Raw genomic sequence first — 18414 nt, 5'->3', positions numbered from 1 at the left:
CCCTGCTTGGAGTTTGTATCAAGATGTCCTGGCACGGTTCCTTTGACAGATATCTGTGAACGCCTACAATGGCCAGAAAGATGGGAATAAACCTAACCAGCTAAAATCGTTCTGGGAGCCTCTGTGGAGGAGAATTTGACATGTGAGACGGCTGTTTGCTGGAAAGTCTCCCAGCGTTGCATGTGTGCGTCTGCGTGGTGGTTGTGCCTCATCAGACGTGATGGGCCATCAGCGCTGGTCCCGTGTGTGCGTGTTTGGCCGGAGTCAGGGGTGCCCGGGGGGCAGATGCGTAGTGACACACCAGCCAGCAGGCTCGGGCTTTGCCGGCCCTCCTGCTCTTGGCCCAGTGGTGGATCCTTCAGGTCGATCCTCGCGTATGTTGCCGCCCCACGCCATCCCACTTTCTTCCTTGTGTTTTGCAATTTCTTTTTCTGGGAAAAATGTGAGTACTGCCTCATGTTTGTGTTAGGCTTTGTGTTGACAAAGACCTGTTTTGTTCCTTTTCCCCCTAACAGCCTGGTAAGGAGTCACCGTCATGTCATTGTCAGGAAACTGGAGGACTTGTCAGATACCCATGCCCAGTACCTGCCAGGGATGGGCTGGAACCCCTGCCCCACTGCTTCTGAATGACCATTAATCTGTGAAGTGCTTGCTTGAAGGGGCAGGCAGGCTTTAAACTCTAGAGCTTCAGCCTGAACAAAGCAGCAACGACCTCTGCCCCCAGGAGCCCGTGTGCTGCTGGGACTGAAACAGAAGGCAGGCAGGAGGGCGTGTTGGTGAAGCTCGTTCAAACTCAGGGGCTTTAAGTTCAGTGACAGCCATCCTCGGCAATCCAGCTTTTACCCTAGGACGTTTAGAAGCGTCTTCAAGCCTTCTTGCCACTGTGAACATGAAGAGAGGGTTAAAATGAAACACGATCCTTTTCTCAGTCTGCAGCTAGCAGGCTCTGGTCCCTTTTCCTTTTTTTTCTTGCATTAAAAAAAAGCCTTTATTAATCACAGGTGTCTCAAATTTAGAGACTGGGGCTAGGAGGCAATTTCTCTTCTCCCAGCAGGTTTTGTGCTGTGTGTTCACGTGGTAAAACTCTTTCCTGTGTGGGGCCGAGGGTCAGCGCCTCTGCTTTCCCCTTCTTTCTTCAGCTTTTTTCTTTATTTAAGAAGAAATCTAGCATGGACTTTGGGTGAACTCTGACTTCAGCAAAGAGCCATCTATGTGGGGTTGTTTTCCCCTCAAAATAAGAAGAGAGAAACTTTGATTTCTTCTCTAAGGGCTTCAGGCAGATCACAAATGGCTTTTTCTTGTACACACGAGCATCTTTTTAAATGACTGGGATGTGATGAGAGTATGTCTTTATGCTGCAGTTTACTTTGTCCTCTTAATAAGGAACAAGTTGTTTTTAAAAATAGAAACAGAATGAAGTGCTTCATCTAGGTTGCTTCATTCATTATTCATACACTGAAAAATGATTTTGAATATGTCTTGCATACTTCGCTGGGCCTGTGATTACAAAACAGTTAAACCGAATCCTGGTGTCCCGGGTACTCACACTTCGCATAAATATAACCAAGTAAGTTCTGTGGTGAGTCCTGTACTACCAGGGAGTCCTGGAGGAGGTTGCCTTGACCACCTGACATTTGTGGACCAGGCTTTACAGTTTGTAAAGCTCATTTATTTCTGCTATTTCTTGTAATCCTCTCTTAGCCCTGTCAGATGAGGAAATTCAGATGCCAGAATGTTGGCCCAGGGGCAGGGCTGTTGAAGGGAAGAGCCAGGCTCAAGTTCAGACCCTTTGATGAGCCCAGAGTCCCTTCTGATGTCCTCAGTTGATCTTCCTTCTGGACTTTGAACCAGCGGGGGTTCCCCAGGCCGGGAGAGAAGGGCACCTCCCCACAAGGCATGCTGTGTGCGGCGGGTGTTCACAGACGTGGGCGCTGGTGACAGGGTGGAAAGGCAGCAGGACCGAGCATCCTGAGTGTTGAGCGGTAACTGAAGGTGGAAACAGGGACGACACAACTTTGAGTGACACACGAGCTTTCCGCCATGTTTCTCGGGGCAGCTGGGGCCAGGCCCCGCTGGGGGACGCGCCAGGGGGCGTTCCTGAGCTCCCCACCCTCACCACGGGCATCCGCGAGACAGCATCGCATAGCGCGGGCCAGTGCAGGGATGGCTCTGGTCTGCTCTGAATAACCATCTTGTAAGCAGATAATTCACACACTCACAACCTTGACTGAAATTAGACGTGACATATAGCTCACCTCAGAACTGACGAAGACATAGCACCAAGTCAGGATGTCACTGTTCACGGGGGTGGACGTGAGTCATCAGGCAGCGCTCAGGCTGGGAAACAGCCTGTGGCTGGGAATCGATTCGTTCATGCACCCATTCATTATTTATTCAACATATACTTATTAAGCTCCAAGGATGTGCCAGACGTCCCGCTGGCAGCTGGGCCCGCAGCTGTCAACAAAGCAGACCCAGCGCCCGCCCACGTGAGGCCTGGAGTCTAAGGTCATGGTGCTTCCTGTCCTGACAGCTCCTCCGCTGAAAGTGCTGTCGTGGCTGGGTGATGTAGAGCCCTGCCTGGGCCTCCACGCCAGGTTTACCTTGTTGTTGATCTGCGCCATCCACAGTCCGCCTGAGCAGAGAGCGAGGTCTCAGAGGAAGGGGGCTGCCCCAGGAGAGTTTGTGCCCAGCCAGGACACTTCAGATGCAGGCATCGCGGTGTCACTGGGAGCTCCTCTAGGGAAGGCACCTGTGTGCAGACCAGTAACTCAGGAGCCACCCAAGGAGACCCTCTAAAGCTCTGTTCATGGTGTGATTGATGCTTCCCGTGTGCCCAGGAACTTTGGAGACCTTGATTCTACTGAATGCCTTTAGGACACATTGTTTAATTTAAAATTTGCAGCAGAGCAGTTGGCCTAGTGGTCAGTCTGTTCTTTAGATAACTAAAAATAATAGCAGACACTTTATGTCATTCTAATGGTTGATTTAGGTTTAAATAATTTTTAAGTCTTAAAAATTCCTGATTTATGCATAATGTCACAATCCAGTAAAGAGTGTATAAATGGGCTGTTAAACTCACTGTGTCCAAGTCAGTGGATTTTCTGTGTTGAAAAGAAAAAACTACAATTTATTGTTTTTTCCAAAAGTGTCAAACACCTTGAAGAATTGAGCGTTATTGTTTAAAAAAAAAAAAACTGGAAAGAGAAGGAATTTATCTGTTTGCTTTTGGTTTTGGTTATGTTTTCCATTGCTGATCACCCAAATTGTGACTAACGTATGGAGAAGATCTGCACAAGACAAAATAATCTGCCTGTCTTACAGACAAGTGAAAGAATTTTCCCTCTGCTTTTCAGACTTCTGAAACGAAATTGTTTTTCAAGGTAAAATTTAAAAATTCGCCAAAACTTCCTTCTGAGTTTATACTTGCTGCTAGCATTTTTCTAAGTCATAAATATTCCAGTGAAGTGAAATAATGTCACTGAAATGACTTGATGAAAAGCAGCTCAGGAAGAGAACCCCTTTTCCCTTCAGAATAGCAGTTTGTCCGCAGCACCGGAGAGCTCTGACCTTGGACGGCTCTGCCTCCATCCTGGGTCTAGGCTGGAACGGTCAAGCCATGGTCAGGTTTATAATACTTGACCTGCCAGGTGAGGCAAAAACAATCTCTTTTGACTCTGCTTCCAAAGTGCAGAGAACCAGATCCTCTGCGACTGAGCCCAGAAAGAAGCTAGGAGATGACGTCTCTCGTTTCTTTTTCTTTCTAACCATTTTTACAAACCCCAGCTTATTTCCTAAGCACGGCCGGGATGCCCTGAGAGTCATCCTTGTAAAACCAGCCAGGTCCCACAGGGCGTTACGGAGGGACTGCAGCCTCCTAAGACCGATGCTGACCCGGGGAGGGGTCTGTGCACCAGGGAGGCTGCCCACAGCTGCCCACCCCGTCCAAGAGCTCTCACTTCTCCGCAACCTGCGAGCTTCCCTGGACACAGACCATGTCAGAGTTCGTAGTGGCAACCCCTTCACGGAGGGATCATATTACATGCTGCATTGCTCCCATGACAGATTCCCCCATATTCTCACTTTTAGGCACAAAAACATGTGGAAGGCTCATTTGTTGGCTTAGACAGTGTCCCCATCACTTCTGATGTGTGAGTCTTCTGCTTATGAACGTTAGGACCTGCAGCTGATTTAGTTTTATTGCAGTGGATTGGCCTCCGTACTTTTCTGGCCTCCCTCGGCTCATACGAGGTGCAGCAGGGCTCCATCAGGAACACCGCTTCACCTGCCGGCCAGTCCGGGCTGTCTCGCCGCCTGCACCTGGATGCCGCCTTCACGGTTCTTTGTCCTGTGCAGTTACTCAGCTGAATGTCCATGGAGGAAATGCTGTCCCTGGAACAGGGCTCTGTCTTTTCTGGCTGGAGAGTTCTGCGGTTTCTGGTCGATACTTGATGCATGCTTGCTGCATACCAGGCTCTGTGCAGGCCCTGGTCGCACTGCACAGACAAGGCTCCTGCGCTTCTGCAGCTTTGTGAGCTTATAATGGGTTATTTGTCCAAAGGCCAGCTTCAGCGCTGCCTCCTTCATGAAGGCTTCCGTGATCCCCCCCCCCACCTGATGCCCCTTCTTAACTTCTGCCAGGGTTTGTAGCCGCTGATAGCATGCAGCGTCCCAGCTGTATCTGAATGGTGGTGGTGTGGTGTGATCCTTGAACACACTGCATGGTGCGTCCCCTGGGTGGAGGATGTAGGTTTATTCATCTCTCTCCAGTGACAAATACAAGGTTTGGCTCTGAGTCCCAGCAAAGTAAATGACTGTGAAATATGTCACCTGCTGTGGCCAGCACAGTGTCTTGCTAATAGTTGGTACTTAGAAACACTTTAGCTGAATAAATGATCATCTGGCATGTGGATTGTTCCAACTCTCCTCTTCCTTTTGTTCTTCCTGTTCCCAGGGGAGGGACCACGTCTGCCTCGCTCGCCTCTTATCCTCATTCGGCACCCGAGAAGGTCCCTCTGAGGCTCTTCCTGCAATGCGTGTTGTTAATGGTTTCTCCTCCCTCGTCCAGATGGTACCTGAGGAAAATGAGGCTGATGTGGGGACATTTTAGTAATTCGTCTATAAAACTAAATAAAAATATATGCGCATGTACGAAGGGGAAAAGGTTTTTACTCTTAAACAGAATGGTGCATTGACTAGTTTTGAGCCAAAGTCTGCCTCTGAGAAGATCTAGATTTTTAAGAATGAGTGATCCTGCTTGAAATGCGTCATCTGTTTATGGGAGATTATACCCTCTCGCCACGCGAGCTGGGGCAAGGAAGGAACAGGCCGGCAGGCAGACGGCTCTCCACTGTCTAGCCCCGGCGTCTGGAGCATCTGTGGGAAACGAGTGTTGCCTCTGGTACATATAATCACAGGATTGGGAGGACTTAACTCCCTTGCCTTTTAACCGCAGCACATAATGCTCTCCAGTGCCACAGAGGTGAATACAGCTAATACAGTTGTCTGTGTGAACTCAGTTTTTTAAAGATGATTTTATTTTTAAGACTTCAAAAGATTTAAGAAGCTAACAAGCTAGTGAATGACCTTCTTCGTTCCATTTCTCATCGTGTGGCGTTTTATTCCCCTTCACCGCGCCGGGGCCCTCCTAGGGCCCGGTGCCCGGGAAAGGGCCCTGCAGTGTCCTGGGGTCAGCGGTTTTCCGTGTGTAGAGTGACGCCTCGCAGAACTCCGTGGGTTTGTTGAGTGTCAGCTGTTACCTAAGTTTCTTTATAGCTCCTTTTTTCTCCTGAAAAATTGTCAACTCGGTGTTGACTGTGTTTAATTTTTGAGATCCAGTGAGAAGATTCATTTGAATGTATTTTCAGATAACGTTTTGGTTATTTCATCACATTTCTTTTAAAAACATGTTGTTGTTTTGTTCATTGTTGCCGGCATTTACTCCAACATGTGCAGTAACTTTGCTGAGGCTGAGAGCAAGGACACCACACGCCTGTGTGGTTCCAGAGAATGCCCAGGGCCAGCTCTCCCTGTGAACCAGCCAGCTCTGCCCTTTCACAGCCGCTGGCCTTGCCCTGGCACAGAACTTTCTAGAAGAGTGCTGTTTGTCACAGTGCCTGACCAGATCACAGCTGACATATACATGCACACACGTATACATAGGTGCAGGCAGACCTCGCTTTATTTTTTGCACTTCCCGTGGCTTCCCCCACCTGGCCTTCTCATGTGGACCTCTATTCTCCATCTCCTCCAAGGCCTCTGACCCTCTGCCTGCCCTCTTTTGCTGGTCATCCTGAGAGCCCGTTCCCTGGCTCTTTTCTCCCTCTCCACATTTTTGTTGGATGATTTATATTCATGTCTTTAGAGACTGCATTTTTAACTAAGTGAAGGTTTGTGACAACTGCCTCTATTGGCACCATTTTTCCAACAGCATTTGCTCACTTTGTATCTCTGGGTCACATTTTGATGATTCTTACAATATTTCAAACCCTCCACCAGCAAAAAGATTACAATTTGCTTAAGGGTCAGATGATGGTTATCATTTTCAGCAATAAAGTATTTTTTAATTAAGATGTCTGCATTGTTTTTTTTTAGACAATGCTGTTGCACACTTAATAGACTACAGTATAGTGGAAACATAACTTTTATGTGCTCTGGGAAACCAAAAAAATTCTTGTGACTCACTTTTTTGTGATACTCACTTTATAGCGATGATCTGGAACCGAATCCACAATATCTCCAAGGTCTGCCTGTATGTATGTTTATTGAGTAGTACTTGTATTCGCTGGGAGTGAGTCAGACTAACACATTTATCCAACAGGATTAGTTTTCATTTCCTTTGAATTCTTCTTTAAGCCATTCTTTCTTGGGTTTTGTCCACCAAGAAAACAGGTAAAAATAATTTAAACTTTCAGTCCTCCCGTATCTGTGATGGTGACGTTTTGAGTCTTTGTGATAATGATGCTGGTCTTCAGAATTGGTGACTTGGGGTTTTTTTGGAGGGGGCAGGACATCTGGAGAAAAATCATCTCTGGCAGAACTCAAGTTGGGAAACATTGGACGGGTGAGCTCGCGGGTTGGACCGCCCCCGACACATCCCACCCCTGCTCCCCAGGGTAGCACCAGCAGGCGCAGCTCCTGGCCGGCTGGCCACTGACCTTGGTGTCAGTTGGGTGGTGCTGAAACTCGTAGGCACAACGGCACCAGCCGGGACCTCGGGAGGCTTTGGGGGCCGTCAGTCATGCTCGCCTGTCTCTCTCTCCCTCTCTCACCCCATCAGACTCGCTGTCTGTCTCCAGCAACGATGCCAGCCCGCCCGCCTCTGTGGCCTCCCTCCAGCCCCACATGATGGGGGCGCAGAGCTCCCCGGGCCCCAAGCGCCCGGGCAACACGCTGCGCAAGTGGCTGACCAGCCCGGTGCGGCGGCTGAGCAGCGGCAAGGCCGACGGGCACGTGAAGAAGCTGGCGCACAAGCACAAGAAGAGCAGGGAGGTGCGCAAGAGCGCTGACGCCGGCTCGCAGAAGGACTCGGACGACAGCGCGGCCACCCCGCAGGACGAGACCGTTGAAGAGGTGAGGGCCCCGCACGCACAGCCGCCCAGGCCCCACAGGGCCTCTGGCACCTCCTCCCAGAGCTGCGGGAACAGCTGCTGGTCCCGTGAATGCACTCACTCGGTGGTTTTCCATGTGTTCCCAGGGAGGACCCATGTCAGAGCCCAGCTGAGGTCCTTTAGCCGCCTGCTAGGGTTAAGGGGCCTACGTGTGGCTTCTGATCAAGGGATCAGGGGACCGAGAGCCCCCTCCCAAGGCATGGGCACCCCTGCCTGCTCCATGAGGAAGGGGGTGCCCTACTGCCTCAGCCCCCTCCTCCCTCCAATCACAGGCAAAGCCCAGGTTGCCGCCCATGTTGCAGAAGATTTCAGCGGTCCCTGAGGTTAACGCTCAGCCACAGTGGCAGCGTTTTGCAGGGAAAGCTCCAGTTTTAGACTTGAGGGGCCTGCAGGAATGTGTGCATCATTTAGTTATTTCTACCACCACGCCTGCCCCCATATTCATACTTATATTTATCTTGAGTAGAAAAAAACCCAGTTAATTTACTTTGCTAACCTAGTAATAAACACCGATTACTCCCACGTCATCAAAAATAAAAATGTGAAAAAAAATAGTGTACATAGTCAACCAGGAATTATTTTTAATTTCATTTTTGGGGGGGTGGGGGGCTTCAGTTCCCTCCTGATCCCCAAGATGGGCCTTCAGCAATGTGGTGTCAGTGAGGGGCCCTCAGTGTTTTTAGCTTGAACCTCCGCTACCCTCCAGTTCCCTCACAGACTCAAAAAGAAAAAGGCAGAGACAGAGAGAGAGAGAGAGGACAAGATTTGTATCATGTGATTTATTTTGCAGATGTGGGGTTTCTGCTGCTTTTTTCCTGGGCCTGCTTTTGCTGTGGGTTTTCACTGGAGTGTATGGTTCGTTTACATCCTCATCTGTTTTCTATACCATGTCCTCTTAGTAGAAATAAAACTGACATTTTTTTCCTAGAAGTAAAAATAGAGGAGAATTAATGTGATAATTCAGATTCTTAAAATGCATCTTGAATTGTGTTTTTCTTTATGCCCGCATGATTTCAGTGAATTTTATTCGTGCAAAGTACCAAAAGTGAAATGATAGAAGACTGGAGGAACTGAGGGGTATGGTCCAAATTTTTGAACTTTTTTTAATTGGCTTCTTAAAGGTGAGATATGTTCAGAGCCTGACGGTTAATGTTGGTAGGCCCTTCCAAAGACACTCCCAGCGGCCCTTTCCTCTTCCAAGTTGGCCAGCAAGGGAGTTAGATTGCAGGAGGGGATGAATGTTCCCATCGGGCTGGAAGGAGCTTGGGCCTGATTCCTGCTTCTCAGTTTCAGTCCCGGCTGTGCTTTTTCCAGTTAACCCTGGGGGCTCAGTTTCTGTGAGCTGACCGTGACAGCCAGGGCCTGGGTTCTAACGGGCGAATGTTGGTCTGGTTTCAGAGAGGCCGGAATGAGGGCCTGAGCAGCGGCACGCTCTCCAAGTCCTCGTCCTCAGGCATGCAGAGCTGCGGAGAGGAGGAAGGGGAGGAGGGGGCGGACGCCGTGCCTCTGCCCCCACCCATGGCCATCCAGCAGCACAGCCTGCTCCAGCCGGACTCACAGGACGACAAGGTAAGGGGCCCTAGGCTGCCCTGAGCGAGGAGAGGGGGCCTCATGATTGCTGGTGTGCCCCAGCCTCACTGCAGGACATAGGGAACATCCCGGGGCTGGGAAAAGGTACCTGGAAGACATGCTGATTTTCCAGGCAGAATTCTGCCTGTTTTCCCTCTAAAAGTATGGATAACAAAAGCCACTTCCTAAGCTGTAGGAATATGCCCAGTCTCTCATACACAGGTGCTTATATAAATCCATGCAGTGCACTTTTTAATGGATGCTCTAGTAATTGCTACTTTTAAAGTCATTTTAATTTTTGTCGCCGTGCTGACGAGGGTCCCTGAGAGGCCAGTCAGAGAACTCACACGCCGCCTGCGTGGTTATGGCCTAAATGCACATGAGCCTGTCTGGGTCTCTCTGTTAGGTGTCTTTGCATATAGGTCTTGTTTTCAGATGAGATGCATTGCTGTCCAGTTCCTTTTTCCAACATGGCAAACATCTGGATCAAACTGGACTGTGGGGCTAGTTGTCAGAGTGCAGGAATCAGTTCAGAGCCATGAATCTACTCTTTGGATGTGTGAGGAGGCTTCGAGCCAAGTAAATCTTGTTTTCTGTTTTCTGTTTTTTGGGGTTTTTTTTTTTCCTTTTTTGGAGTTCTTACAGAATCTCAGATTGTTTTGCCCATCGCAGTGGTAGATCCCTAAAATGCCAGAGAGGAAACCTGATACCTGTGCCCTGCACATCCTCTCACGTTCTGGCACACTCTGCCTCTCCAAACTGGCAGGTGTTGAAAACTGCACTATAAAGTAATCACTGGTGATTTTTTTTTTTTTGGCAGTAACTACATTTTGTGAATAAAACAGATGTTTTAATCAGTTTCCCCCTTCTTCCCCTTTCTCCTTCCCTGGCTCCCTCCTCTGCACTAACACAGTCACTGGCTGGATGGCCCGTATGTCATGAGCTGGGGTCGGCCCCCACCCAGTGATTGACAGCAGCAGGGCCCAGGCGGACCCTGCGTTAGTCTTAGCCCAAGGCCCCTTCCCTGTAGGAGCTGCTTCCTTCTCCTCCAGTGGCCTCGTGTACAGTGAGGGTGCCGTGGGTCTTGGCAGAAGGAGGGAACCTGGGTTCGAGCCTGGAGTTTGAGGGGCATCTCAGGTGCAGACCCCGTGCTGTGGGGGGCAGAAGGGCCTGGGATGAGAGAGGAGCTCACCCCCTGCTGCCCAGAGCAGACCCACCAGGGAGTGGGGCTCTGAGCACTCCTCAGTTACTTTCTAGCATTCATTCTAAGCTATACCTTTTTAAAGGCAAAAGACAGAAATTGCCTAAATCTGGATGGTTGGCCAAAAAGTGAGGAGCCAGGCCTGATTGACTGATTCACCACATAAGAGAGTGTTTTTCTCCATGTAAAAGTGGATTGCACAATATTCTTCTTTTTGCTAAAATCATTTATTGGCTGTTGTGTTACCGCATTGGGTATTATCAATAGAAATTCTTCTTTTACAAGAATCTGTAGTGATGTTCCCAGGGACTATTATCTTGTGACTAATATTCTGTTTTGTTCTGTTTTCTCTTTTTGTAAACTTTCACTGCAGCATTATGTTGATTTGTGTTCTGTGTCTGTTTTGGCTCAGTTTCCTTACCTCTCCATTTGAATTTTTTTCCTTGTTCTCTTCACCTCATAGTCCAGATTCCATTAGACCAAGCCAACATTTGTTTTGCCAAGTGCATATCTGGATCCACATTGTAAAAGCCTTGTTGTAAGCGTATAATCCGTACCTGTCTGCTGTGAGACATGCATCGTTAGGACGGCTAGCCGTGTGTCGCATGCGTCTCTGCTGTCCTTAATATGAAGCAAGGTTCATATTACCTCCCTTCTAGTTTCCAGTAAATTAACGGTGCAAGTAATCCGCAAACACGCTGTGTTTGCTAATTACTGAAACTTGAACTCAGTAGCCCCTCCCCAGATCCCTTACCTGTCCACCCCTGTACACCCTGGCTCTGGCCGTAAATGGCATCTGATAGCTTGTGAGGCCACAGATCTCCTGTCCTCTGCACTAATCATTGGGGAAATGGATGGCACAGAAAATGGTGAGCTTGTCCCCCTCTTCCCTGTCTGGTCAGTGCTCCAGGTTCCTTTCCTTTTCCTGTTGCTTTCTTTTAGCCCCGTCCATGCAGTAAAGCCATTTTTAGTATCCTATTTTGTTTCCCAATTATTTAAAGGGTTCACTCATTCACCTGCAGGCCTTTCTCTCTTCCGTTGATCAGATTCTCCATTTTTTCCCTCCTTAGCCAGTAGCCCAGCCAGCAGTGGCAAAAGTTAGAATTTTCCCGTGCCTCTTTGAAAAACGTTCTGATGGTACATGACTGCAGATTAAAAACAGACTTTGTCTGCTTTCCACATGTGTCCCAGACAGGTCTTATTTAATATTTCATGTCAGAGTATTGTAAATTTTAAAAGATGGCTTTAAATAAATGCAAACAAAGACAAACTTGTGGTCGTTTTGTCTGGAATTACTTTTTAGAAGAGAATAAGCTGCAGGAGAAATTTCTGTCTGTCCGATGACTAACATGGGCATTCCCCTCCCCGTCTCTCTGACCTTCCTCCGCAGGCCTCCTCCCGGTTGTTGGTCCGCCCCACCAGCTCCGAAACGCCGAGCGCAGCCGAGCTCGTCAGTGCGATCGAGGAGCTCGTGAAAAGCAAGATGGTAAGGCTGCCCAGAGGCCCGGTCCGAGGGCTGGAAGGTGCCCCAGGTGCCGCCTGCAGGTGGGCCTTCCCTTGTCCACGGGTGGCTCTTGTCTGCAGGGTGGAGTCCGGAGCCCCCAAGCCCACCCTCGCTTCTGACCAACCACAGGTTTAAAGATCCCCAGGACCAGTCTCAGGTTCAGTAAGTGGCCTGAACGGCTCACAGAACTTAGAGAAGCCACAGTGGCGGTTCGTGACTGTGAAAGGATGCAGCTGAAAATCAGCCAGGGAGGAGGTGCAGGGGCAGGTACAGGAGAGTCCAGATTTGGGCTGCCCTTGTCCTCTTCTGGTAAAGTCCCGTGAACAGTGCTGACGATACGTGCAGAACATTGCAGACCAGAGATGCTCCTCCGAGCCTCAGTGCTCAGAGTTTTTATCTGGGCTCAGTCACATACACAAGAGTGACCACTTATATGGCTCAGCCCTGTCCTGTGCCTCTCCAGAGATCAAAATTGCACGTGGCCCAGAGCCCCCATCAAAAGTCACATTGTTAGCATAGACTGTCTTAGCCTAAGACCCCCAGCTAAACAGAGACATCATCAAGCAGGACATTCCAGGGGCCAAGGTCAGCCCTTTCTCGCACCTGTATCGTCCGCAGTGCTGGCAGCATCCTAGCCCGTGTAGTCGGCTCCAGTCTTGTCTGGAGGTGTGCCCAGGGTCGGGCACATTACGCAGATGCAGCAATAAAAATACCATTGTACTATAATTTATTTAAATAAATTCCTATATATATATATTTCTCAATTTTCACTGTTATAAGCACACATTTGTTATGTCTGTGATTATATCTGTAGGTAAGTTTCCAGCATTGGAATTGCTAGATCAAAGGGTTTACTATTGACCCTTCAACAACATGGGTTTGAATTTCACGGGTCCACTTACACGCAGGTGTTTTCCAATAGCAGATACTATGGCACGGCACAACCTGCAGCTGGTTGAACCTGCTGACGCAGAACCATAGATACAGAGGAACCATGTATGCAGAGGGTCTGCATCCCAACCCCAGCATCGTTCGGGGGTTAGCGGTACTTCCTTAAAGTTAGGAGTGTATCTTCCTTCGCCAGTAGTAACTAGGTACCTCTAATGAGGCTGGTTGACTAGGTCAAGGGGAAACTGTACCTAAAATTCAGACAGTTATTGCTGTGCTGTAGCTAGAATGCCCTCCAGGTGGTAGTGTGTGCTGTGGTCTGAGAAGGATGCAGTGGACTCCCAGGTTAGACAGGATGTTAGACTGAAAGGCTGCTAGGACTTGGTAGATAAACCAAGAACTTGATTCTACTGGTCAAAAATTTGTGATCATGTCAGTATGCACTTAGCTAAACCACATCCTGGCTGTCTCTTTGAGAGACAAGTTGATTAATGGTCTAAAAAGACACTTAAATTATACCTAGTGATTTTTTTAAGCATTCTTAAACATTTTAGAAACAACCATTTGCACATATTATATGACCATTAAAATCATTTTTATCTACTAATGATAAAAATGATTTTAATGGTCATATAATATGTTGGGACTGTTGGGAATCATGTGAATCATGTTAACACCCTCTTCCCTGTCCTGCTCCCCGTGACTGAGTGACTCCCACACGTCTCACCGTGTGCTGTGGACCCTCAGTCATCCTGCTTGCTTTCCTGTGGGCCAGCTCTTAGGCTGTCACACCTTCATAATCGGATTTGACCCTGTTGCACTGGGGAGGAGAGAGGCGAGGGTTCTACTGTTGTGCAGTCAGTGTCCCAGGAACTGAGTCTCCTCACCCTGAACCCTGAGGATTCTACCTGAAGAGGAAAAACCACCCTGCAGTCCTTTTCCTGGGACTTGCTCCTCTCTCTGCCCACACGTTCCTGATCAGTGTTGAAAGGCACTGGCTTTTCTGAGCACCAGCCGCGGGGCAGGAGCAGCCGGCGGCCACGGTGACCGTTTGATTTGACTTTGGGGCTTGCTCCTCTTTGTTGGCCTCAATACGAAGGGAGATATAAGAAAGAATGAAAATAAACAAAATAAACATCTAACTCAACGTATTAGAAGAAAAACAAAATTTTTTTAAAAAGTGAAAGGAATGAATTCATAGAGATAAAAGCAGAAATTAAAGAGTTGGAAAACAAAAATAGTAAAATAAGAAATAAAACCAAAAAGTTCCTTCTTTCAAAATGTACACTGCATGGATGGACTTGGGTCCCCAAAGCTGTGCTTAGTGATGACGTCCGCTTCAGCCTGTTACTCTCAAGGGGGGAAACGGGACAAGTATTAAGAGGTTTTAATTTGATGGGAAATAATAAGTGTTCTTGTAGCTTTTGTTGGGCTTTTTATTTAAAGATAAATAAAGATGGTTCAGATGTTGAAATACTTCTTGATCACCTCTGTATGTCCAGCTGGGGTGCTTTGGAAATTTTAAAAGTACTATTACCTGTACCCCTAGGAGCTTTGTAAATTCAGGTTAAGAAAGGAAATTAATTAATATGTACCAATTAGAAAGTAATCAGTCACACGGATCATTGTCACACTAATCCAGGGAGAAAAGTCATCAGTAGTCAGCTAAGAAGATTTGCTTGAGGTTCTGCAGAGGCTCTAACAATGAAAACAGTCGCCTGCAGAAACTACAATCCAGGGGAGAGAGAGAGTTTTGGATAAGTGAGGCCAGCATGACAACTACTTCCTACAGAAGAAGGATGTGTGAGTGTCACAGAGAGATTAATTTTAGCTGGGTGATCTGTGTGTACTAAAGGATGTCGAGGCTTCATGAATAACTAAGAAACGAATAATTTGCTTGAATTAAAATATAGGCTGCTGATATTGCTACGTAGCCTACCGACAAGTGATGTGGGCAGTGTGCTGGGGGAAGCCCACCCGATCCAGGCGACTCCACAGCTTCTGAAATGGCCATGATCTCACGTGGCGGGAGTGTACCTGACAAGAAAATGGCTAGATCTGAAATGGGTCTGGGGCTGTGATGTAAGCCAGTTTGTACTGTTTCTAATTATTTGATAACCAGGAACAGAATCTGTTAACATACAAATTCACTGTCCTTTTCATCTTAACTTTCCTCTTTTGTCCATCTCCTCTTACTCAGTTTTTAAATTAATGCTCGGGGTTTTGTTGTTAAATACTGTGTGATTTTACAAACATGGATTCTGTAATGTCACAGGCAGGCCCCCTGTATTTTCTGATGTATGAGATTTTCTTGCCCTAATTTCAGCCTCATGGACCGTGTGGGCAGGAAGTGTGACTGGTGATCTGGTTTCTTCCAGGCGCTGGAGGATCGACCCAGCTCCCTCCTTGTCGACCAGGGAGACAGTAGCAGCCCCTCCTTCAACCCTTCTGACAATTCCCTTCTCTCCTCCTCCTCGCCCATCGACGAGATGGAAGAAAGGAAATCGAGTTCTTTAAAGAGAAGGCAGTAAGACAGGCGTTTTTGTTGTCATTGTTTGGCGGCTTCCTCCTGTCTGTCATCTTCAAAGCTGTGACTGGGGTGCATGTCTGAGTCAGCACGAGGAAGAGACCTGGGGTCTCTCGCTGAGGGATTGTGCAAGTGGTCGCAGGGTGCTCAGACCCTCGGGGAGGCACAGTAAGCCCTAGCTGCAGTTTCTTCGTGTTTCATTTGTGTATTTTACTGTATTCATAAGTCAGAATGACACAAGAATATCTTCTGTCACTTCTGGTAAGAAACCACTATACATTCTATTGTATACGTAGTTGTGAAGAAAAAGAAAGCAACGTAAAATTAAATACAGTCCCCCAAACTTGAATACTTTTCAAACATACCTTAGTGGTAGAATTTTTTAGTTCTGTAAAGCAGCTTATAGTGAAAAAAAAAGCCCTCAAAACTATTACAAAAGGTTTAAAATTGCATTTGGAGAAGAGACCTGGTTTTATTGAGGGCTGTACGATGTTGTGCACATAGGTGAGCCTCATCAGTGCTGGCTGAATGAACAAACCTTTATAGGCCAATTGAGGTGGTTTGCTGTACCTGATCAAGTAATTGTCTTATATTACCTGTGTGGCCGCAAACAGTTACTGAACCTCGCAAAAAGAAACTTCTAAATGATGTGATCAGATCCAAGGCTTTAGACATCTGGGTTACCTTTTTTTTTTTGTATGTCCAATGAACCTTTGAATGACTGAATCATTAAAACACAAAGAAGCAAGAAACTTGCTTCCTTTAACATCGTGCCTTTATAACAAAGTTACATCTAAACTTCTCTTGGTCATCACACACGTGCTGAGTCCAGTCATGTGAATTCACCCTGGATGCAAGATGTCTCGTGACTTCAGCAGCTCCCATGGGTCACCCATGTGAACCTGTGAGTGACTCAGGACACACAGGAATTGGAGACCCAGTTGTGCAAGTTTGATAGGTTACTACACCATCCCTGCAGAAATCTCATCTGATAAGAACAAAAGAGCAAAATAATTCTTTTAGAAAATTTCTTAGCATGGATTGTAAACACTGCTTTTTCTCTTTTTTTTTTTCCCAGCTACGTTTTGCAAGAATTAGTGGAGACAGAGCGTGACTATGTGCGGGACCTCGGCTATGTGGTTGAGGTATGTGTTTTCAGAGATTTAATAACCTATATCAGCCCTGAGAGTTGTCATAGGGGTATCATGCTGGAGAATTGAATGCTAATACCGTCTCAAAAGCTTCAAAAACATTTTCGACGAAAACAAAACGCAGTAACAACAACCAACAAAATATTTCTGAAAAATCAATTTAGCCAGTTACCTCAACAATCTGTCTTCACTTTGAAAGGCCTTTTTTTTCTTGGCATGGTACATCTTGACATAGTCTCTTTTTTATAATTCAGTTTGTAAATACTGTCTCCAACCATTGAATTTATTACATGGAAATCTTGCCTTTAATTATTTTCAAGAGTGGGTACCACCACGGAAATGAGAACATCATTGGTTGAACCGTCATTGTAGCAACTTCTGCATCCACCTGGTTCAGAGCTTGGTCTGTGGCTACTACCCCAGGCCATTTGCTTGTAGTTTTCACAGAACGAATGTGTCACCACTTGCATTGACCAGAAGTTGCTGTGCACTTTGTAGCTATAGCAAAACTTCTGCCTTTCATACTAAATCGAGGGTCATCTCTAGGCTTATCCTACCATTAAGTTCAGGGCATAATCATACTAATAAACTCAACTCATCAAAAAGCTATTTTTGTAATAATCTTTATCACTTATTCTTTCAGCTTTGCTGATATGTACAGAGCAGTACTTTCTAGGTGTACATTCCATTAAAAGTAATGGCTATTACAGTTACTTCTATAACATAATAGATTGAACATGCTTGTTCTGTCTGCAGTTCATTACTAACAATGAAATAAGTAACTTGGAAACTTCAGAGGTCCTTATACAGACTGAATCCCATTTTGAGTTATAGAGAAATTTTAAACCACATTTTGGCAACCTAGTTAATCAACTGATGTTAAAAATCAATTTGTGAAAAGTATATTGTTAAATCCTTATTTAACAAATTATGTAAATAATCTAAAAAGAAAAGAAAATCCGTTTATATCAGATAAATACTGACAGCAAAGGAAACATGCTTCTGGACAAATATTTAATATTTACAAGCTGACAAAATAGTTTTATCAAACCATTTACATTTACTTAATCTTTCCAGGTCCTTAGAAGAGTTTTGACCTGTGAATATTAAACAGTTCAGGGCGAGAAAATCATGGCAATGAATGTAACTATATTTCAAGTGCCAGTTGAGAATACATTTCACAAAGGGTTTTTGTTCTTAAATAAAGAATTGGTTTACAAGACAGGCACAGGTCTGTTTTATCCTTTATGACCGCCAATCAGTAAGCCATCACTTGACTCAAACATGTTCAGTGAAATCATCTTATTTTTAAATCTTTCATTTTAGGGCTACATGGCACTTATGAAAGAAGATGGTGTTCCCGACGACATGAAGGGAAAAGACAAGATTGTGTTTGGCAACATCCATCAGATTTACGACTGGCACAGAGAGTACGTAAAACACATGCCGTGTGCGGTGGCGAGCGCTGCGTCTTCGCTCGCTCCGCTGCCTCGTGGCAGGCACATGGTGAAGGATATTTGTTGATTCGTTTCATGCCGTGACCTGTGTGGCCTTGTGGACGTAGTCGGTGTAAAGGAACTACTTCTGCCTTGAGGACTTTCGTGGTTGCATTTTGTGGCAGGTGGAAGCCTCTCACCTTCCCTCTGTGGGTCCATCCCAGGCCCGTGCTGGGGGTGGCTGGAAGCCCAGGCACCCAGCGTGACTGCCTAGTCCTGACCCCCAGCCCTTTGCTTCCCCTGTCTGTGCCTCCATTCTTCATCTCCACAACCTGGGTCAGAGTGGTACCCACCCCCGGGATTGCTGTGAAGAGTGACTGACTTAATATAATACATGTAAGGCGCTTAGAACCACATCTGCGTGGAGTATGCCTTAATAAGTGTTTCTGAGTAGAATTGCAGCCATGTCTTCGGTGAATACAAATTACTGTTAGAGTTTTTTTTTCAAGTCAGTAAGTGATAGTTCAG

At 46.7% G+C, this 18414-nt stretch overlaps 1 protein-coding gene across 3 annotated transcripts in view; it reads left to right on the top strand.

Annotated features, from left to right (window-relative positions):
• The window catches only part of TRIO (trio Rho guanine nucleotide exchange factor), a 330020-nt gene that overhangs the window by 283329 nt on the left and 28277 nt on the right, over positions 1–18414 (top strand). For all 3 annotated transcript variants that reach the window (XM_072958843.1, XM_072958845.1, XM_072958844.1), the window contains exons 35-40: positions 7280–7572; positions 9009–9179; positions 11771–11866; positions 15151–15299; positions 16378–16444; positions 17777–17880. In XM_072958843.1, coding sequence (XP_072814944.1) covers positions 7280–7572; positions 9009–9179; positions 11771–11866; positions 15151–15299; positions 16378–16444; positions 17777–17880 — 880 coding nt within the window. The remainder of the gene's footprint in view (positions 1–7279; positions 7573–9008; positions 9180–11770; positions 11867–15150; positions 15300–16377; positions 16445–17776; positions 17881–18414) is intronic.

This window comes from Vicugna pacos, chromosome 3 (assembly GCF_048564905.1).
Source record: "Vicugna pacos chromosome 3, VicPac4, whole genome shotgun sequence".
In the NCBI taxonomy this organism is placed as follows: domain Eukaryota; kingdom Metazoa; phylum Chordata; class Mammalia; order Artiodactyla; family Camelidae; genus Vicugna; species Vicugna pacos.
This window is presented reverse-complemented; position numbering and strand designations above follow the sequence as displayed.